General features: G+C 45.3%; 1 protein-coding gene across 1 annotated transcript in view; it reads right to left on the bottom strand.

Annotated features, from left to right (window-relative positions):
- Positions 1–703: 703 nt before the first annotated feature.
- POLR3B (RNA polymerase III subunit B) overlaps positions 704–22924 on the bottom strand; it is a 105171-nt gene continuing 82950 nt past the window's right edge. Inside the window, exons 24-28 of the mRNA XM_080811691.1 lie at positions 14544–14647; positions 13774–13940; positions 8987–9100; positions 7233–7406; positions 704–1898 (exon numbers count right to left, since the gene is read on the bottom strand). Of these exons, the coding sequence (XP_080667817.1) occupies positions 1769–1898; positions 7233–7406; positions 8987–9100; positions 13774–13940; positions 14544–14647 (689 nt within the window). The 3' untranslated portion in view covers positions 704–1768. The remainder of the gene's footprint in view (positions 1899–7232; positions 7407–8986; positions 9101–13773; positions 13941–14543; positions 14648–22924) is intronic.

A 22924-nucleotide genomic window follows, 5' to 3' on the forward strand; every position in this document is an offset into this window, starting at 1 on the left:
GTTGGCTCCTTCACTGGGTTAGGAGCTCTGGGTGGGGGTCCTGTCTTGCTCTCTTTCTGTCCTCAGTACAGGGCAGGTACAGAACGATCAACGATGTAGGCCTCATAGCTTCTTCCCACACTGGCCCTCCAAGTGTGCACCGGCCGCCCCCCTCCCCCAGCAAAGTGGGTCGGTGGAGTTGTCCTTTGATGGGAAATAGCCAAAACCCCTTGAATGGCTCATGTGGTGCAGAACAGTGTCCAGTAGCGCAATTCTCAGGACCAACAATTTTTTTTTTGAGGGAGAGTGAGAGCAAGTGCACGAAGGGGGTGGTGGTGAAGTGGGGGATAGGAGGGGTGGGGGGAAGGGGCAGAGGGAGAGGAAGAACGAGAATCTTGAGAAGACTCCCCGCCCAGCATGGAGCCTGACATGGGGCTCGATCCTACGACCCTGAGATCATGACCTGAGCCAAAATCCAGAGTCGCATGCTCAACGAACTGAGCCACCCAAGAGTCCCAAGGCACCATCAATTTTAAGAACTAGAAAGGAAGGAACAATTGGCAAAACCAAAGATCCAGCATTTAAACCCCTCTGCCTCTTTAACAGCTTTCGAGCCCCTGAAATGAACGGAGACACGTGGTGATGGCTCAGGAAGGCCTGTTCACCTACGCTATGTCCCTCATTCCTTCTGCTTTTCCTGTTAAGTGTCTAGACTTCTACTTCTGAATTAGAGCTTTTTATTGTGAAGTAAATGAAGTGATGTTGAGGTTGAGTTCTCAAGGCAATGACTAGCCTGGCTCCCAGAACATCCCTCTTTTGGAGGAGTCTCAGGATAGGAGCCTGGTAAATAAAGGCTTTGAAAAAGTTCCTGGTACGTTTACCTTGGTTACATCCAGTTTCTAAACCTTATTCGATACTGGAACTTGCTTCTCGTTGGTGTTTGATACCTACTGATGTTCTGTGAAACACGTCAATGCGACATGCTGGAACTGTAGCCTTAGACCATTACTCCAAGCTCTTCTGACTTATTTTACAGACAATCCTTAATACAAGTCATTCTCTGCCTTCAGGGTAGAGTAATTAAGAACAAATTAGAGTTAAAAGTGAAGAAGGTCATCAGATTAAAAAGAAAATGCATAGCTAACATCCTGGCAAGAATGGAAGGGACCAAAATAAACAAAACAAAAATCACAAAGCACCATGGAATTATTTTCAGATGTTCAACAAATATTACTGCATGGTCTGACTGTGGAGGTTCAAAGGAGTAGCAATCAAGTCCGCAAGAAAAGAGGACATCCTTGGTAAACCTGCTTAAGATGGTAGGAATTTATTATATCTCCCAGTACCAGGTAGGAAAGGCATCCCTTCATCCGCTGCTCTCGGCCTCCCACGGTTCTCTCCCTCCACGCGCTGCTCCCGGCACCATGAGGAATTTAACGCCAAATGTCTTTTAAAGGAGGAAGATCTTTCTCACGAGTAGATTTCAAGATACCAGAACATAAGTAAAAGTTTGCTTCTCTTTTAGGTCACATCCATTTGTGAAGCACATTCAGCCCAGAAATAGGAGACTGCATCCTGGTCCGTGTGGGCAGCATGTCTCCTATAGCCCGAGGCTCGAGGATCAAGGCTGCGTTGTCCATCCGCACGGCAAGAAGGCCTCTCCATCTTTCTTTCTTGAGGGGGGCCATCGAGGGAATCAGTCACAGAAGCAGACGTGGTCCTCAATCCCCTGTTTTCCACTGTGTTGGACCTCTCAGTGTTTCTCTTTAAATGCTGACCTTTTCCGTCTTTACTCATTGTATTTGGACAGTTTTAAGCGGGGGATGATGTTCATGGACTGCAGCTCCTGGAAGAGCAGCTTGCAGGCGTATGGGATGCGGAGGGAGGACACGTGGCAGGACGACTTGCAGTAATGGCACCTGAAACCCAAGTCGGCACGTGTTAGAGGGACGATCGCTCGGAAAACAAGGCCTGCGCACGGATCCTGCCACCATCCTACCGGTTCCATTCCATTTGTCAGCGTTCAGTCTCACTATCAAACATGTACATACGTGCCCCCCACCGCCCCACCCCACAAAAAGCAGCATCCAAGGGAGGCAAAGGAAAAAGCAAAACAACTATTGCTCCTGCAGGTTTAAAAGCACGCAGTTTTGGGGCTCCTGGGTGGCTCAGTGGGTTAAAGCCTCTGTCTTCAGCTCAGGGTTCTGGGATCGAGCCCCACATCAGGCTCTCCGCTCAGCGGGGAGCCTGCTTCCTCCTCTCTCTCTCTCTGCCTGCCTCTCTGCCTACTTATGATCTCTGTCTGTCAAATAAAATCTTTAAAAGCACGCAGTTTTAATCACTTACTCCCATTTTCTAGACCTCTTTAAAATGCAAAACACCTGCCCATTTACTTGTTCTGAGTGAGGCCCAGAAATCTGAGCCATCTCCAAGTTACTCAGATTTAGATTTTTTCAATGTTGAAAATTTGTAAAATCAATTCACTCTACATGTATCTGATAGAAATCTATTATACTATACTCTTCAAGGTAAGACGCTCAACAATTACAATTTGGTCTGTAACTGAGACACCAGAAGTGTGATGGAGGACACAGGACTTTCACAGAGAACGTGGTGGCCAACCAAATGCTATTTATTTTTCCAGTGCTCTTCAAGCTTGGCGATTTCTACTAGTAGGAGAAGCTACTGTACTTACGACATGTTCCCCCGGTGTGCATATATTGTCATTTAATCCCTACAACAGCCCGTGCTCCTAACCAATAGGTCTGCTATTCCAATTAGGATCTTCTTTTCTCTTCTTTCAGGAAGAGCCGGTGACCAAACCTAGGTCTTCATCAGTGTCTACAACTCATGAAGAGTCCCCGGGGAGAAAGTGAACAATCCTCCCAGGTTTCAGACCCAAACAGGACCTCACCCTACACCTCAAGAGTCTGGGGCAGCTGAGACTTGGGTGGAAAACTAGGTCCTCCCAGTCAACAGCGGGGGTGAATGAGTTCAAGAGGAACACCAACAGGGGCTTAGACAGTCCCATGCTGAGTGGGGACCGCAGGGGAAGGCCAGTGTGGAGGGCAGTAAGACAGGACGTGTAACAACATAAATGCGTGACAAAAGTGGCAAAGACGAGTGTAAGAGAATGTTCACACTGTTTAGAACAGCACAAAGCAGGACACTGCTGAGACCCAGGAGGGAACTGGTCCTGTGATGATAAGATGTTTATACAGAAGAATGCTGTGCAGTCACTAAACGTGATGATGTAGACCCATATTAATTGAAATAAGGTGACTGGGCCACACTGTGGAGTGAAAAAAGACCTCCCAAAGGAGGTCCTCAGATGGGTTCCCGTAAATATATGAAGCCCCCAAAGTCATATGTAACAAGATCTTTTTTGTGTGTGTGACTATGTATTTCCATTTTGCTGCTATTATCAGAATTTCAAAGAGTTCATTATTAAAGAAAGAAAAAAACAACCTGGTGGGGGGGGGGTTATGTTACATAACTACTGAGCAAACAGATGTCTCAAAAAGAGTCACTAAAATGTGAACGGTGGTCACCTCTGGGTGATGAGAATTAATGTGACAATTTATATTTTTCTTTTTTTTTTTTTAAATAACGTCGAATACTTTATTATAAGTGCAGGGATCATTTTTGAAATCAGCAAAATCAAGCCTTTGTTATTTTAGAAAAGAAAAGCACATGGGGCACCTGGGTGGCTCAGTGGGTTAAGCCTCTGCCTTCGGCTCAGGTCATGGTCCCAGGGTCCTGGGATCGAGCCCCGCCTCAGGTTCTCTGCTCGGCAGGGAGCCTGCTTCCCTTCCTCTCTCTCTGCCTATTTGTGATCTCTGTCTGCCAAATAAATAAAATCTTAAAAAAAAAAAAAGAAAGAAAGAAAGAAAAGCACGAAGAATTTGAGTGTGGTTGAATGACGCTATAGATGTGAATGTCCTGAGAAGGGAATGGGGGAAAGAGGAGCCAGCACAGCCCTGCATGCGCAGTGTGGTGGTCCCCGTGAAGGGTGGCCTGCAGGAGCCGAGGACACATGAGCGGTGCTCGATCCCATCAACAATCACAGTCCTAGCCACACGGTAAAGGACCTCTTCCTGGAAGACTGTACCTCAAGACCTCGCTAAAGCATTATCATTTAAAAACTATGTTTTTTAATGTGCTTGGTTGACCTAATTTATTCAGGAATCATGTTTGTGCTTTAATTAAATTGGAGAATGGTTTTACCGAAGCAACTTCTTGCTGATTCTATGTTATTCTGTGACATTCATCCAAGCTTATTGAAGGTTTCACAATCCAGAAAGCCCACTGACCTTCTCTATTATTAAACATTTCTCGACCATTTAAAATGTTCCAACACATTATACGTGCATACATATAAATATGTATACATATATAACACACATATAAATGATGAGCTATTACATTATCTCACCCTGTGTCTGAATGATTTCAAAAGAAACCTGACCCAACAACTATAAAATAAATTGACTTTTTAGGGCAAAGGCAGCAAAAGGAGGCCGTGGCTTTACATGAGAAATGACTGTCCAGTAAAATGTCCTCTATGAGCTAATTATCTTAATAGGGATCTTCTTTTCTCTGCAGTTTTCCTTCTGGACCTCTCTTTTGTGACTTATGCCCTTCATGTCTCCTGCACAACAACAGTCTTGCTGTAAACATCCCCATAGCAATGCCTTACTAATGTGCAAATCACTGACAAAAGGCCAGTTTCAAGGTTCTGAACTGCTCTAATTACTCAGCCTCCATTGTGCTGTTCATTAAAGAGCCACTTCCTCCCACACACGCCAGGGCTCCCTCCCACACGGCCCGGCGCACACGCCCAGGTAATGATGGCAAAGGACGGCATCATTATGCTCCTCTACCGAGAGCCGCACAAGGAGGCTGCTAGACTACCAGGCTGGATTAGGATTTTTTTCTGTTGGCAACAAGGGTATGAGCAGGCCACTCAAAACCAGACACAGGACAGCCAGGTCGGTTTAATTACAGTAAAGATCCTTAAACCATGTAACCTGATTGAACCCTCTTTCAAAGGATTTCAAACACAATACACACGGAACACACGAGCTTCAAAAGCAGGCACTGCCATCACACGATCTCTAAATGAGACAGAAATGAAGTAGGAAAAAAGCTATGAATGTAACAATAATATTGAGATCGATTACTGCTTTCATTGGTTTCCCTGAATATTCAGCAAAACAGAGGGGAAGGTTTTCGAAGTACGTGAGTGAATCTGGTCTACTGCTTTCTCTCCCTCTCTTTTGGGGGAGGCACAGGAGAAAATGCAGGGAGGATGGAGAAGAAAAGGAAATCCATTTTAAGTTTCATCATCCCTATTTTTAATAAAATGACTCTTCTGTACCATCTTTTCAAAGTAAATGACTTAAAAATCCTTGTGCCAAATTTGAAGATGTAGGCACAGTGGCACTGGTCCCAGGCACCTTCCTCTTATACTTGCGCGGCTGCTGTGTGACACAGCCAGGACAATAAAGGGCAAATTCAATATGCATTTCAAAAGGCGAACAGACATCTCAGAATCGAAACCCCCAGCCCGGTCCCTGACATAAGAAAGCCAGGCTAATGCTTAGAATCACATCACCCACCTCCGCAACCTTATGAAAGAAACGCACTGCAAATGGCCACCTCTCGTCTTTGTTTTTAAATGAAATGACTTCTTCACAGCCAAGTCTCATCACCTCTTCTACACTAAAACCCATAAAGTCATGGGCTCAAAGGCTTTGTCATATACCAAGCAAGGTATACACTATTCTAAGACGCCCACTCACTCTCTAGATCTGCTTTATTCAACCAAGGAACTGGAGGCTTAGGACGACAGGGAGCTGGGACTCTCACTGGAAGGAGGCTTTGAGGGCAGACGCAGTGGGGAAAAGGTGGCTCAGGCAGCCGTCAAGTGTCAAATTCTCGAAAGGGTGGCTCATCTGCACCTAATTTGATCCTCCAGGGGATGGTGCCTCCCTAGGGGAAGGGGGCTGGGAGTGCAGGTGAAGGGTGACCAGGGAGTTGAGGTTGTTTCCTGTCCCTGCAGCCCCTGCTTCAGACCTTGTTAGACCTCATCTCTGGTAGAAAGTAAGTGGAACCTGGCCAGCTACAGGCCCTCTTGCCTCCAGGGTAAGTCAGGGCCCCAGAAATGACGAACCCTCAGCAGAGGAGCCCTTCCTTGGTGGCAGGGTGGAACGCTTACAAGGAGAGGTGCTCCTCCCCCACAAACCAAACCAACAAAAAATATGGAGCTTTACCTTTTAGGCTGGCCTTTGTGTACTGAACTCTGCACAAAAATTATAAGCTTTATGATATACACAATTTACCCACCAGCAATCCTCCATAGGCTGGGTCAGTGTCATCTGGCAATTATTTGTTACTAAGTATCTACCAGGTCCCAGGCAGGAGAAGCAGGGGGAAAACAAGGCAAATGTAGTTAGAATGACCTAGAAGAGAAGAGCCCTGTGAGCAGCCATTCATCTGCCTTATTCTCCACTGTATTCTGGAGCCTAGAACAGTGTCTGGCACTTAGCAGATTCTCAGAAATTGTTTGTTGAGTGAATGACTGGGACAGACCCCGTCTCCACTATAATGCAGTTCACAGTCGGAGTGTAAAGCAGCTTGCTGTGCAGACAGAGCACAGACAAGGGGTCAGGATACCAGGTCCTGGTCCTAGCTCTGCACCCACTTGCTATATGTCCTGCAGCAGCATACCAGGCTCTTGGGATTTGAGGTTAAATAACGGCATTCAACCCAATGTTTTTGAAAAGGTTTCTAGTTACTAATGATGTACTGTATGTTAGCTAAATGGACATAATAAAAAAAAAAATCAGACCTCACTTGAGATTAGGTCTGTCAAAAAAATTAAATAACTTTGTATTTCTTTGATTATTATTGAGGTTGAAAAAAAAAGTTTCTAGTTACAAAATGCTCTACTTATCATACCTAAACAATGAATCTGCTAGGAATTTTCACAGGTGAACAGCGAAATAAAAGGTGTTCGAGATAATATTAAAAAGAAGACAAAGTCTGTGCTCCTTGGGTATTTAAACTCCAGTGGTGTAGAAAGCAGAACATTAGGCAGACAAACTAAACGGGCATATAGAAAATCCCCAATTCCAGGAATGCGTGGATGGCGAAGGCTGGAGAGTATGTGGGTATGATCCAGGGTCACCTCGTGAGCTGTGATTTAAGAGGCAAGGTGTGTGTATGAGAGACATATGGTATCCACTTACCAGCCAGAATACCCCAGAAGTCCACACTGCCCACAGACATCAACCTCAAAGGCATCACTTGAAATCATTAGTCTCTCCAGTAAAAGCATACTGGCTCCATAACCGATTAAGCAGTCACGTTCCATTTCTCCAAGACGCAAACCGCCATCACGAGATCGACCCTCTGTGGGCTGCCTTTGAAACAAATCCGACAAATGTGTCGTTATTAGATTAAACCAACAAAGGGGCAGCATCCCGTGCTATGAGCGCAGGGCTGGATTCAAATCACTTACTGGTCAGGGACCAGGAGCAGGACGCCCAGCCCGCCCCTGGGCTGCATTTGCAAACTGTAAAATTTAAGGCTCCCAAAGAGCCTCCCTAGTTGTTGCCCCTGTTATTAAGTGGTAATAATAAATGATTAATATTATCTGACGTAACAATAAATCCTTCCCCTCAAACCTAACCCCAGTAGGGTCTCACCACTGGGCTCACCGGTGCCCTGAGAATCTCGACTTCTCTTCCCTCCTGCAGTTGGGAGCACATGTATGTCTACCATTTCAACAGGCACGTGTGTTTGCTCAGTTTTAAGTGGTCACGGGACTGAGTCATCTACACCTCTCCCTTGGTTTTCAAAAGTAAACTTGGATGCTTGCCGCTTCATGCCCCAACCTTCCCCTGTACTGGAACATTTGAGTCTGGAGCATCCCCCAGGGATCGGCACTATACACATTTTGTATTTGAACACTGGACATTCCCCAGAATGCTGTGAAGTGGGCATTATTGTTGCCACTTGATGTCTGAGAAAAACCAAAGCCGCGAGAAGCTAAGCGATCTGTCCAAGGCTCACGGTAAGCTATGAGGTGGAGGGGAGCTCACATCCGTGTCTGTCTGGCTCCAAGGCCCATGTTCCCTCTTCTGGCCTGCAGTTCCTCAACCTTGATGCAAAGTTCCCACTGAGCTGGGTAATTCTCTGTGGTGGGGGCTGCCCCGGTGCCCTGTAGGGTCCTCAGCAGCATTCCTGGCCTCCACTCACCAGATGCCAGTAGCCCCCTCCCCACCCCCCAAGCTGTGACATCCCAAGACGCCTTTGGACTTCATCAAATGTCCCCTGGAAGACAAAACTGCTTGTGGTTGAGAACGACTACCCTGAACTATGCTTCTCCAACTGAAAAATGTAGTACAAGAACATGTGACACTTAACATTTGTCATTCCATTTCCAACAATTATACCCACGCATTCATCAACATGTAGACACTGGGCTTGGAGCTGAGAACACCCTGGTGAATGCCGCCTGCATGGACCTCCTGGAGCTTATTCAGGTGTGCATGCAGGTACAGGTGGCCTTCTGCTCCAGTAACAGAAGTTTTAGAAAATGACAGCTGTGCTTTGGGCTCCCAAATAACGTATGCATGTGTTTTCTGTGTACACACGGGAGCACGCAGATGTACCCACATGTATGTATGTAGTGGGGATGTAAGTGTGTCTACATTCTTACATATGAACCTTTTTGAATAAGCCCGCATTTGTAAACAGTGGTCAGGCGACCACTGGCAAGACCTGGGATGGGCCTCCTGTGCCTATGGAATGATTTTTAATCGGTTGCTACTGTTTCATGCTAACCACACATAAAGGATTTTTGTCGATGCCTAACACTTCAAATTTTGACATCTCAGGGAAACGGAAACTTTGCTGAGTCTGCTTATTGCTGTATCTGGGGAATGTAAGGTAGACTCGAATGCATTTGAAATTCTTTCTATAAATGCTTTTCTCTTACCTAGTAAGAACAGCTCGTGGTCCCCGGGCCCGGGCGTGCATCTTATCCAGCACCATGTGCTTCAGTTTCTGATAATACACTGGGCCAAAATAGATGTATGCTTCCAAGGGCTCGCTGAAAGAAAGGTCAGAGTTTTGGGCTAAGAAACCAGGTTTGGGCTAACACGAGACAGCCTTCTCCAGGACTCCTCACCGGCAGCGCCTTGTTTGTTTCAGAACAGGCTTATGAATGAGTGAGAGAGAAGGATTTTCAGTCACTGAATAGAAAGGCTAGATCTGAAAACAGAAAAACACCACGGGTACCCTAGAAGACACCCTGTTTACTCAAGAAATAAAAACTTAAATAGGTGGTGAGAACGTATGTGCAGAACGGTCCTTCCTTCACGGCTCCTGCCCTAGTCAGGCCACCGTCCTTTCTCACCTGGACCCCTTCTGGCTGCTCTCCCTGCTTCCGCTCCTAGCCCTCAACAATCTGTCTTTCACAGGATGAACCAGAGAGATTCCTTCTAAAATGTAAATCATAGCAGGTTCTTCTTCGGCTCTAAATTCCCAAAGGTTTCCTACCACACTCAGAATCTGTGTCATCCAAATTTTGTATCACAGCCATAAGGTCTCACGTAGTCTGGTTCTTGCCCAGCTCTGACTCATGCCCTGTTCCCTTTCCCCACTGCTCATTCTACTCCAGTAACACCAGTCTCTTCGTTGCTCCTCAGATGGAGCAAGCCTGTCTACCTCAGGGCCTTTGCACTTCCTGTTTTTAAAAATATTCTTCCACCAGGTATTCACATGGCTATCAAACATTTCACCTCCTCACAGACCTCCCTTTCCCTCATCACCTTATCTAGAGGAGTTCTCCTCTCATCCCCCCATCACCGAGCCCCCACACTGTCTCAACTCTCATCTTTGTCTTATTTTCTTCAGAGCACTTGCCACCACTTGATATGATAACACAGTTATTATTTCCCTGATTATTGCCCATCTCCCCAGCGGAAGCAAACTCCTCGGGGTAAGTAAGCACTTTGTCTCCAGCACTAGCAACCCTGCCTGGCTCTGACGGGTGCTCTGTATAGGTCTGTTAAAACACAGCTGACTCAATGAACCAAAAACTGTAGTAAGAATTGTAAAAGACAGTGACTATTTCACAGCTTTGACAGAAGAAACCTTTCTCCTTTAGTCTGGAGTGACAGTGGGCAGGGGATTCACACCTTTAAAAAAATCTACCTGCCCCAGAAAATCCTCAAAAGTAAGGAGGAATCTGCCCTGGGCCATTTAGTCCATAAACCATCCAGGGAGGGACACACCATCCTGCCTCTTTTTTTTTAAGAGGAAGGAATAGGCCCAGCGGGTCAGGGATGTTAATCAGAGCTGGTGAGCTGTGCAGGGAATCCAGGGCCCCCCCGGCTCAAACGCAGTGTGTTTGGGCCACGGCATGAAGCACGAGTGGAAGGAGCAAAGGCAGTGAGCAGCACAGCAGAGGTGCACAGAAGCACTTGGTCCCTGCTTGCCTGCCTCACCTTATACCACGCTCAGCATTGCCCGCACAGGAGTTTGCGGCCTTCAAGCCACTGTGCTGGCTTACAGACAGCCAGATTCATGGAAGACACAGAGCGGAGTGCAAGGCACCATGGATGGGGTGTTGGGAGACACGGGTCCTGTCCCAGCTGTCACGCAGTCATTACGTGACCTTTTTATCCCAGTTTTCCTAGTTGTACAACAAGAAGGTCAGACCAAGGTTCTTCCCAGCTCTGATCATCGAGGATTCCAATCCTTCTCAGTATGGCTGCTCCTGGTACAATCTAGGGACCTCTGCCCCCTAATGCCATTCCATCAACCACTGAAGACAGCCACGTGCCATTTTCTTTCCTAGTTATACTCAAGAATTTGGCAAGGGTTCGTGAAGCTGGTAGGTGAATGTGTTGGCAAGCCCTCTGGGAAACTTTCAGCTGACAAGCTAAACTCGTGTTTCTCAAACTCTGCCACTGAGATAATTGGCAAAGGCATGAGAACACCAGCTGGGGCACAGAGGAAGGTGGTGGAGACAGAACGCAAAGCTATCTGTGGGAAGCAGAGCATGACCCGTTCAAATCTTTCAGTGAAATTATGTTCAGAAGGCCAACCAAATTCATTCACTGGTTCTGCACATCTTCTGGTCAACTTCTGTATTATTTCTGGGTACGGAGCGAAGACCAAGACCGTCCGTTTCGCCGTGACAACCACAATTTTTGAAGTGGACCTCAGCTACTTCAGTGAGTCACTTTTGAAATAGACCATTACTCTTGTCCTGTAATGTGAGTTTCTAGAACATCTCAGGTGTGATACATCTGTGGAAATCTATGTTATCATAGTTTGGATAGATCATTTTACTTACTTTAAAGATTTTATTTATTTATCTGAGAGAGAGATAGAGAAAGGCCCAAGTAGGCAGAATGGCAGGCAGAGGGAGAGGGAGAAACAGAGGCAACCGCTGAGCAAGGAGCCTGATGTGGGGCTTGATCCCAGGACCCCAAGATCATGACCTGAGCTGAAGGCAGATGCTTAAACAACTGAGCCACTCAAGCATCCCAGCACCCAGTTTGTTTTTTGTTTTTTTTGCCTATTTTTCTTAATTTTTAATTTCTTAAATTTCTTTTCAGTGGACCAGAATTCATTGTTTATGCACCACACCCAGTGCTCCATGCAATACGTTCGCTCCATAATACCGACCACCAGGCTTCCCCAACTTCCCACCCCCACCCCTTCAAAACTCTCAGATTGTTTTTCAGAGCCCATAGTCTCTCATGGTTCATCTCCCCCTCCAATTTCCCCCAACTCCCTTCTCCTCTCCATCTCCCCATGTCTTCCATGTTATTTCTTATGCTCCACAAATAAGTGAAACCATATGATAATTCACTCTTTCTGCTTGACTTATTTCACTCAGCATAATCTCCTCCAGTCCATCCATGTTGATACAAAAGTTGGGTATTCATCCTTTCTGATGGAGGCATAACACTCCATAGTGTATATGGACCACATCTTCCTTATCCATTCGTCCGTTGAAGGGCATCTTGGTTCTTTCCACAGTTTGGCAACTGTGGCCATTGCTGCTATGAACATTGGGGTACAGATGGCCCTTCTTTTCACTACATCTGTATATTTGGGGTAAAAACCCAGTAGTGCAATTGCAGGGTCATAGGGAAGCTCTATTTTTAATTTCTTAAGGAATCTCCACACTGTTCTCCAAAGTGGCTGCACCAACTTGTATTCCCACCAACAGTGTAAGAGGGTTCCCCTTTCTCCACATCCTCTCCAACACATGTTGTTTCCTGTCTTGTTAATTTTGGCCATTCTAACTGGTATAAGGTGGTATCTCAATGTGGTTTTGATTTGAATCTCCCTGATGGCTAGTGATGATGAACATCTTTTCATGCATCTGATAGCCATTTGTATGTCTTGCTGGAGAAGCCAGCACCCAGTATTTTTTAACAGATACCAATTCTGACCATTTTAATCCCATCACGATAGTCTGCAGCACCAAATGAAGCCCTGGGTCTACGCCCAGTACTGCCTGAATACAAGTGAAGCCTCAGAAAAACAGTAGAAACACCATGTCCCAGAGTTTTATCTGGAACAAAATACAATGTGCGTCTTAACTTAAGCAACTGATTTGATCCTTTAAAACCACGTGTGAGTCAAGTTTCAAAAGCCTGTCATTTCTGAGAATTTCCGGGATCCGGTTCTCCCCGGAGAGGAGAGGGGAGCCAACACTCTGCCTGTGAGAACCTTCTTTCCTTCTGCAGCCTCACCTCAGGTGAACTGAGGTCTGTCCCTTGGAAGGTGTCAAACCCAGCCTCTCCTCTGCATCAGTCTTCAAATGGTCTATTTTTCTCACCCTTCCTGTCTCCGCCGAACCACCCACCACCTCACAGAGGTCTCCTAACCCATTCTTTGCCTTCATTTCAGTGAGAGCTATTTGTACCAATCTGTTCTCATTCCTTTACTGAATAAATATTTATGGAGTGCCTGTGTGTGCAGATACTGGAAATAAAACAGTCAACAAGACAGACAGGCCCTGCTCTCACGGAGGAGACAAGATACAGTATTAGACAGCATTATTACTCAGGGTATTTGAGAAGGATGAATGCTACAGAGAAAAATAAGGTAGGAAATGGACAATATGGGGTTGTAGTTTCAAGTTATGGAGTCACGGAAGGACCTGCTGAGGAGTTATTTTTTGTCTCATTTTTTAGTAAGTCTAGTAACAAATCTCACTGGTCAGCTGCACACCTCAGGGACCCTGTCCATCTCGCTCGCCATCACACACTCAGGGAACGAGTATGCCCACATCAGGCCTCTCGGGCCATCAGAGCATGTACTGTCTGACATTCATCCTCTTAATACAGAGCAAGTTCAAGGGTGATGGGATTTTGCATTATATACAATCAAAGTTGCATAGAAACCCTACCTTGGTAAGTTACCTTGTTTCCTTCTTAAATAACAGCCTCACCAGTAAAACACCACTCCTTAATTTACCAGTTCTGTGAATCTGGATTTCCTTTCCCTCCCAGTTTTATTGAGATATAACTGACATATAACTGAGCAAATTTAAAGTGTGCGATGTGTTGATTTGATAGACTCACGGAGGCCAACATGATGGCCACTACAGCAGCAGCTAACACTTCCAAAGTTAGATTTTCTTCTGCCTGATTTCTTACAAGAGAACAGCTCATCTTACAGTACGCTTTAAGGACTCTTACCACTTATTGTAATAAAATCACACTTTTTTGTTAAAGTGTCTACCAACGTACTCACCCTGTGATACCAGATGTAACATAGTCTTTCCCCAAGTAGTTATAACCATGGCGAACGAGGTCTTCACACACATCCTTCACTTTGCTGCCTCCAAACGCAGTGCCGTAGTGGAACCTGCCGTCCAACACGCCGGCCTTGCCCGCCAGCAGCTCGATCAGCTTCCCCACCTGTGGGATGGAACAACCCAAGTGAGCACCTCCTCGTGGTCCAGGAAGTCTGTTTAGTTAGGTACGGCCTACTCCCCGCAAAGACCAAGACGACTACTATTAATAAGAGTGGCACACTAATAGCAGCAAATATTTATCGCTCCCTTACTGTGTGGCCCTTGGAAAAGCTTAACATGTGGGGATCAAGTTTCTGCCCCCAAAGCCCCACAGGATGTGTGCTATGATCTCCCTCGCTGCACACGAGGGAACTCAGGGACAGATACGTTAAGCAGCTTTCCTAAGTCATACAGCTGCTAAGCGGTGGAGCCAGGATGCCAGACCATGGGACTGGAGATACGTGGGGGTCAGTTCAAGGGGTTCTTTTTGCTGAGGGGTACGTTCTTCCCTCAGAAGACTGCTCTCAAGGGAACAGCAGACCCGCTCCACACTCCCTCCACACGGGAGAGTAACCTAGCCCTGTCAGGGGCTGGGAACCTATTCATGCAGCAAGAGGGTTAAGAGACCTTTCTGAAAATAAATTCCAGGGTCCCAAGGCCGGCACCGCCTACAAACCCACTGCCCACTTTCTTCCTTACGGGCAGTACCTCTGATAAACGTACTGACCGTCATTCGCGACGGGAAGCCGTGCGGGTTCATGATGATGTCCGGACAGATGCCAGAGTCACAAAATGGCATGTCTTCCTGCGGGACGATCAAGCCACAAACACCTGGGGGAAGAGAAGACCTCATGTCACGTACAGCATGCCGGCAGAAAAGACGACTACAGGACTCAGTCGGGATCTGCCCCCGGCTCTCGCGGTCTCCTTCTCCAGTCTCTACCGAGTAACAAAAGCAATTTCCAACGATCCTGCCGCCAGAGCAACCATTTGAGAACGGCTGTCCCCGCAGAGAGGCATCGCGGCCTGTGACCGGCCTGCGGGCATGACGCACGACGGTGCTGTCTGACTGCTCCCGCAACCTCTCCTGCCATGGGGACCCAAGAGCAGCGCCTTTGCAGGGTCCCGGCCCCACCACCAACCTTGAAGCTTCTAGGCCGAAGCAGTTTTGCTCCTCGCCCGCTCCTCTGGGATCTGCTACCTACTGTACCCAAGTCAGGGGGCTCTGACTCTTCCATCAATCAAGCACAGAACTACCTGAATGACAGGTGTGCTTCCACTGTGGTTTGAAACAGCTGTGACAATAAGTCTTCGTGGGTGGCTGGTGTGCTAAAACGGCGACCAGAGCGCTGGCCGGCGGGCTGGCTTTTGCCAGGGCTTCCCTGGCTGGGCCTAAACGGCCTCAAGGAATTCTAATTCCTTTTGCTGACAAGACATTAGAAAAGTGATCTTTGATGGAAGTTGTAAAGTTGAACAAGAAAATTAAATGTCAAATTGTTCTTGAAAGAAAAGACTAGAATGAGAAGCAGAATTCTAAGAATGGAAACCGAACAAAACAAAAACCTCCCAGCTCTATGAACGCTGCTGTCTCTTAAATTAACTGTATTTTCTTACTCCCTTCATATTACTTCAACCTGTAGGGGATTTTGTTGCTTAAGTTGTTTTTAATGCTTCTGATTTCTTTTTCTTGGTAGGAGGGACAGGGGCATAATTTAGACTTTTAACCCCAATTTATATAATTTAAAATGAGAAAACTAATGTACAATGGCATTGGATGAAGAAATAAGATCCTTTTATATCTACTAAGATCAAATTCTTTTTCCCTTGTATATAAAGTTATCAACTATCTGTACCTATTGAGAAGAAACTGCTCTCCCAGAAAGTTTTCATTCCTCAGTTTGATTTCTACAAAATCAAACCGTTTTAAAATAAAGTAAAATCTTTGTGATGTGTTATAATCACCAAGAGCTAAAGTCTAAAGAAAAAGAAAGCCATTTGCTTATTTCGGTATTGGTTATTGACATTCTGATTTCTAGTGGCTACCAATGATACGGTAATTAGGTTTGTGGTGTTGAATTCAAGAGCACGTAGGTGCTTTAATTGGCTTTTTGGTTGAGATTGTACTGTTTACCATAAAGAACGTATGCTTTCCTACATGAAGCACAGAAACAGTCGCTCAGTTCAGTTTATTTCAAATTCAACTACAATGTCTCAGAATTTAAATCAAGCCGAGTGTGTGACCCTTTCTTTCTTCCCTCCCCAAATCCATCTTGTCCACACTGAAATTATCTGACAAACACTCGGGCTACTGGGAAATCGTCTCTGAAAGAGATCAAATTGTAAATCTAGGTGCACCGACAACAACATTGTGTAACAGTGAACAAAATGTTAAAAACGGCAGTTCCTGCAGAGGCCGGGCCTGGGATGTGCTCTGGACAGAATGTCACTTTGGCTGGTGAGGACGTGGAGGGTTTGGCTAGATCCTTTAAAAACAAAACCAAAGGAAGACCTCGACACCCTTCAGCGGCAGCTCACAGGGGGAAGCTGGCGTCCGCCCCCCAACTTGAGAAGGTGGGAGTGAGGAGGAGGAGGTACAGAAGCTGGGGGGGTGGAGAGGAGCAGGGAATACTATGGGGGGAGGGTAAGCAGAGAGGGGATTTGCATCTTGTATTTTCAGTTTTCGTTGACACATTTAATCAGGCCAATTTAACTTTGCTATTAAAATGAAAGCAATGCTCCTTCCCCTGAAATTTAAATCTCTAATAACTTTGCTTGAAATGGGATTAAAATGTAGTAGCGGTTTCCTTTTGGGGAAGTAATTCTACTGGCCTCTTTCTGACACGGCATTTAAAAATACAGACAAGTAACTTTGGGAATTTTTCATTCCATTATAGGAACTGCTTTGGCCACATCCGAATCAAGGGCACCTGTAAGCCAAAAATTAAATCTTAGCTAACTTAAAATTACTTTAGGCTCTGAAAACCCTTTTATATGCCAAGATGGTTCCCATAGCAGACAGCCCTGTGTTGTTTGTTTTGTGTGAAAGTGAATGATAAAAGATCCATGAAATCGACACAGAAAGCCAGAACAGCAGAAAGAACTGAGGGCTCTCCATCACTGGGGCTTCTACCCTCTGCTGACTCGCGGAACAATGGGAGCTACACATCCAACTGCAGATCTAACACAGCTGTGCATTTCATTAGATGAAGAGCACTAGTGACACAAGTAAATAATTAACTTATTCTGGTCCGCTGGCTGTGCTTATGAGACCAGTCATAGCTGACAGATTTTAATACAAGTTAACACAAAGAAACCATAATGAGCTTAGAAGTTAAAACAAAATATTTAGACAGAATTTGATGATCTTGAATCTCAAATGAGACAGATGATTTTTAAAAAGTTCGTATTTTACGGAATTCATTAGGGGGGAGAAGAGAGCTCTTGGTCTCCCAACCAGACTTTTCTTTTTTTAAAAAAGGTATTTCTTGGTTTCAGAATCATTCAGAGCCTTCATCAAAGCCGAGGAAGGTTCCTTTTCTTATTTTCACGTGATACGTTAAAACTGTTTTCTCTAAGGATGGAGGCGTAAAATCTCTCCCAAGACTTAGAACTCTCAAAAGTTACAGTCACTTTCCCTAATGCTGGTTTAAAAATGTAAATGATATGCAGCCTGCTCTAGTGTGTTAACACTCCCCTGGACCCTTGAAAAGAGGACGGACTACAAATAAACCATATCTAATGGAAGCTGTTATTGAAACAATTACTGATTCATACCTTAAATGCTTACACAGCATTTCAGATTTTAAAATAAAATTTCATCCCCTGGCTCATGCTGGTGTCTCCACCCCATTGTTTATAGCACAACCTCCTGGCAGCAGAACGCAAACACACCCGCTGAACAGGCCCCCAGAGGCGTCAAGGACTCACAGGGGCCGACCCGGAATCAGACCACAAGCCACTCTGCGGACCTTCTAAGAAATGAAAATAGGCTAAGGAGGACAAACCAGAACACAGAATGAGCAGGATGCTTCCACAGATACCCAATAGATAATATATTACTCCATTAACAGCAATATTCGTTTCAAATTGTAAAGGCGAAGAATTTAGGGAGTCTAGAGCCCCAAGCCTGACCGCCAAGCCACGCAGGAAAGGCACATGTGGGGACCTACTGTCACAGTTCTCTGTGTGTCAGGCTCTAGACACTGGAGGATCTTAACGCCAATTTGTTATTTCTATTTCCGTGCCCTCGCAGAACATAACATAAATCATTTTAAGAATAGGTTTGCCCAGCGAAAGTTTGGTTAATCTAATGAATCATTCTTAGAAAGTATTTCTAATTATAAACAGCAAATGACTTGTTCACCAGTCATTTCTGGCGTTTTTTTTTTTTAAAGTAGTTTTAGTGTAATGGACCTATCCTAATTCAAACAAAAAAAAAATTAAAAGAAGGTTAAAAAAAGAAGAAGAAGGAAAAACGAACGCATTCTCACACCCTGTCAAGACAGAAGAGGAGCAGCAACTGGCAGAAGAAAACTGTAAAGAAATCGTTAACTCAGGAGCTGTTTTTGATGTGACTTCAGTGTGCTGAGCGCCGACGAGTGAAGGGTTTGCATCTATAACTGGTCTCATCTGAGTAACACACTCTGTTTCACTTTTTAATTGTTGTAATTTTTACGTAGCAAGTCTAACCTTCTCTGTATAACCACCGTTGGATTGGTGCAGCGTCCCCAGGCTCACCCATGAGGGGCCTCTTTGTTTTCTGGGTGAGGACAGCCCTTGCCCTCCCTTACCAAGCACCTGCTGGAGGTGGGGCAGGGAGAGGCTCGGGACCCAACTCCACGTGAGAGGTGTCCTGTGCTGATTAAAACAACTGAGCGTCGACAACGAAAACACAGACACCATTCAGCGTGCCACCTTCAAATGCTCTAAATTAGAGGCAGACAGATTGGGCAGTAGGTTCTCCTGAAATGATACTAATTGGGGGCTAACGGATCTACTTTTATCTTCTGCAGGTGCTTACCTTGGAGACAAGGCTGTTTATTCTGTAAACTGAACAGTTTCTGCACTAGTGAAGGGTGAAAGGCTGCTGTGATTTCCCTCTATCGGTCACAGTGGAAGAAAAGTGTGGGTGTTCAGTGAAGGAGTGACCACTTGGCCACGACTGGTGTTAATGAGGTTCGTGGATTGAGGAGGGTTCCATCTGCAAAGGGCTCACAACCAACCCCCCCTCCCCAGACTCTCAGATCTAAGTAAGGCAGGATACCAAGTAATCAGGCGACCTTAATTTGACTCTCTGCCATTCAAGTGACATTGTGCTGCTCTGGCTGCAGGGAAAGCACCACTTTCTGGTGAGCCTTAGTTGTTTGGTCTTTGTAATGGGAATAATTAGCACCTATCTCATGAGGCAATTGTGTTAGAAGAACAGATGAGCTAATGTCTGAGAGGTACTTTAAGGTCCTTAGAGAAAGGCAGCATCTAAATACAAGGAATTATTATTATATAAGAAACCTAATTACTCTCAGCAGGAAGCAAACTAGCAAAGCAGAGACCAGCCTAATGAACAGAAGAGTGGCCGAAAAGCTCGCTGGGGCCTGGCTGTTCAGACCATCTCACATCAGCAGGACGGGGTTCCCGACTAACTTTACTACCCACAGGGCCTGGGTTGCAGACTTCTAGGGCCAAAGAGTGGACTAAGTGATGAAAGCAGGGGTAAGCAACGGGAATGCTTTCCAGTTTGGCTGTTTGTATCAAGGAAGAAGTGTTTTGCTTTGAATGAACTCCTCTCGATAAGCCTTTCTATATTCAGAAATGTAAATCTCTCAATCAAAAATGTGAAGGCTAACACAGGTGGCTCCTCCTTTCTTCCCTCCCGCCTTTCCAGTTATTGAATTAACCTTCTTTTATTTTTCACACCAGCACCTTAAATAATCCCCAGGGGGAGGGGAGGAGACAAAAACTGTTGAATCATATGAGCTTTGTTTGGCCGTTGAATCACTTCCAGATCTATCACATCTCTTGCCATATCCCGGTTGACATAATTTTAATTCGGCTCTTCCTTACATGTTAACAGATAAATAATGCATAAGAAAACTTGATTAGCTTTCTTATTAAAACATCACTCTAAATGAGAGGAGGCGCTAGAAGACAATACAGTTTTTACACGGCTTTCCCATGAGCAGTTGAATGGTTTGATGTGATAAATTTGCATAGTCTGAAGCACACAAAGGGCTGATTAATTGAAACCCTTACAATGCTTCTGGAAGCAGCTATTGTAAAACAATAACCATAGGAACTTTACAAAATACACACGGCTGAATGTGTCAAGAGCTTAATAAAATGTGTTGAGGCTACACTATTTGGAAACAGAATTGGAGATTTTTATTCTGGGCCATAAAACACTAAACACCCTAATTTCAAAGCTTTAGTTGGGTATTTACTGAAAGGTCAGAGGGTTACTAACTAGCTACCAAAGACCAAAATTTGTTCTTAAAAAAAGTAAATTAAAAAAAAATCTTACAATTAAGGGGTCCATGTGGACAAAATAATCCTGATTTCTCACATTAAAGAGTTCCCAGAATTTGTTTTTGGACCAAAATTCTGAAGGGTCACTTGGCATCCTACCCCTCGTCCCGGGGCTCCCACTGTTCGCTCCATCGACCCCCTTCTCCCCTCCCACTTAGAAACTTTCATTCAAGCAGGATCAAGCAAAATAGGGAGCCAACGACACGCAGACTTTGAAGCTCCAACTAGCAGAGCGGATTGGAGGCACCTCAAGTGCCACATGTGTACAAGGTGCTATTAGTATGATGATATCTTCAATCAGAGCCTTTTCATTCTCTCCATTTTAGAAAACAGACTCCAGAAAAAGGAAGTACATGAACACCTGGAAAAAGCAAAGTTTTGCACCGAAACTGACTGAACGAACTTCCCTCTCAGCTTTTCTGGCACACAAGAATTGGCATTTTCTTACTTCCCACAGCCTCTTTATACCAAACGCGTAAGGATTCGGTAACGTGCTGGGAAGTCAGGGTCGGTTTCCTTTTCTTCTAATAAACACTCAACCAAAATCTTAATGTAGTAACTCAGCAACTTGTTTTGCTGAATAACTTTAATGCATTAATTCAGCAACTTGTTTTACTTTGGAACAACTTTTATCAATGCGAAATAGAAGCAAGTCGCCTTCTAACAAACTGCCGTTGACACGAGAGGGTCAAAGAAGAATCTTTCAAACCATTTTATTTGTAAATACGTGATCCTTAGGAACCACAGGTACTCGGAGCCGGTCCATGAAAACACTGTATTTTGACAAGACTATACTTCCATTTTAAAACAAAAGTCAGCTTCGCTCTGTTTAGACTGGCTGAGGATTTACGGGGAGACTCTGAGGAGCGTAGGCCTTTATCTCAGATTTGCAGTTATTAAAAAGCTTCTGTTTGCCAGGACAAACACTCTTACTCAAATACAGTTTTTCCTCTCCTTAGGAGTACTATTTGGTATTGCTGCCCGATTCTGTGATCTACAGGACCTTTGTTGGAGGTGCTAATCCTTTTTCACATGAGAGACTGAGAAATGTTCTTTCAGGGAAGTGATATATTGCTTTTTTTCCCCCCACATCAAAGGAGTCCACTTTTTCCTCCCTCGTTGTGAAGGGCACCAAAGTAGGAGGAAATCTGGAAATATAATAATTTGGTTTGTCTGCACTCTGAAGGGAAACTTAACCTGGGAACTCCTTAGGCTGACAGATAATTTCTGTTAAACATTCCTTTTTTAAAAAAGAGCAGGAAATCCACTCACCCTTCTCATGAATGAAATAACCATCAGAAAAAGCAAGGCTCAAGATAAAAATGTTTGCTTTTGATGAGTTCCCTTCATATAGAACTTATACCAAAGATCGAGAAGCAAGAATATGTAATTTTGACTTTAATAAAAAGTCTCGTTTGACATGACTCCAATCACATTATATGTGAATGTCTTCTTCTACCTTCAACTCTGTGTACAAACTGAAGAACAATATGAAGACAAAACATAAAGAACATTCTAGACCCATGTTCTGCTCTGTTTGCCCCCATGCAGCATCACTGTGCCTCTACTGCTAAACTCCTTCAAAGGTACCTAGAGGTCTAGAACACTTGGAAAAGAGGACAAGACTTCAGGGTTTTAATACTCTCCCCAGCTGAGATTAAAACACACTGAACAAAACTTTCCTTCCATTGTAAGCAAACACAACAAATGCACAACTTCGGTGTGTAGAAGTATTTTGCACTCTACCGAAGAGGGGCTGCTCTAGAGATTCCTGATCAAAGGCCCAGCTCTTCTGGGGGGGGTGGGCGGATTCAGCGGCATTTAGGGATGAGATACAGAAGAGGCCTCAGGAAGACCCAAAGGAGGGCTGTACTGCACTACAATCCTCTGAATTCCCTTATCTAAAAAGTGTGCGGGGAGGGACTCCTGCCTTCCGCTGAGGCTAGAGTCGTCTCTGTGCTGTGACACCCTCCTCTTCACACAAGACATCCTTCTTCCTCTGCATCTGGCTCTCTGCTCGCGCTCCTCCACTCCTGAGGTCACGGAAGGCGACCCTGCTTACGAGGCTGTGACGTTTTTAATAGCTCCTGCTCCAACACTTTGGTTCTTCAGCGGGCCTTCTCCGGTCAGTGACCTCATTGCCTGCCTGTAGCCCGGCACGGACGCGGGCTCCTGACGACTCGGTGCTGAAGCTCCTGCTCCAGTCTGCCCCCCGCTCTGTCCTCTGCCATCGGCCCCCAGAGCTGGTACGACATGTGGCCCAGAACCACGGCCAAGTGGCCTCCGCTTCATGTTTGTCTCCCTCAGCTACTCATGACGCCCCCCACCTTGGAACTGATCAGGCTTGAGCAGGACAGACACTTCAATTCTGTGAACGTAGATTCTGAAGTCTCCTCTAATTGCTGGAGTGGAAATGCAATCTACACACCCCACGTGCACCAGAGCAATCCTTGCTCACTACAGCTTCATCAAAGTGAACCACTGACAAGGGACGACAATCAGGCCATCTGCAGGCACGCGCTGCTTTCTGAACACCGGAGATAGCACATACGATGCTCTCAGCGCAAGAAGGAAAAAGAAACGGGC

This window comes from Martes martes (assembly GCF_963455335.1).
Source record: "Martes martes genome assembly, chromosome: 8".
Lineage (NCBI taxonomy): Eukaryota > Metazoa > Chordata > Mammalia > Carnivora > Mustelidae > Martes > Martes martes.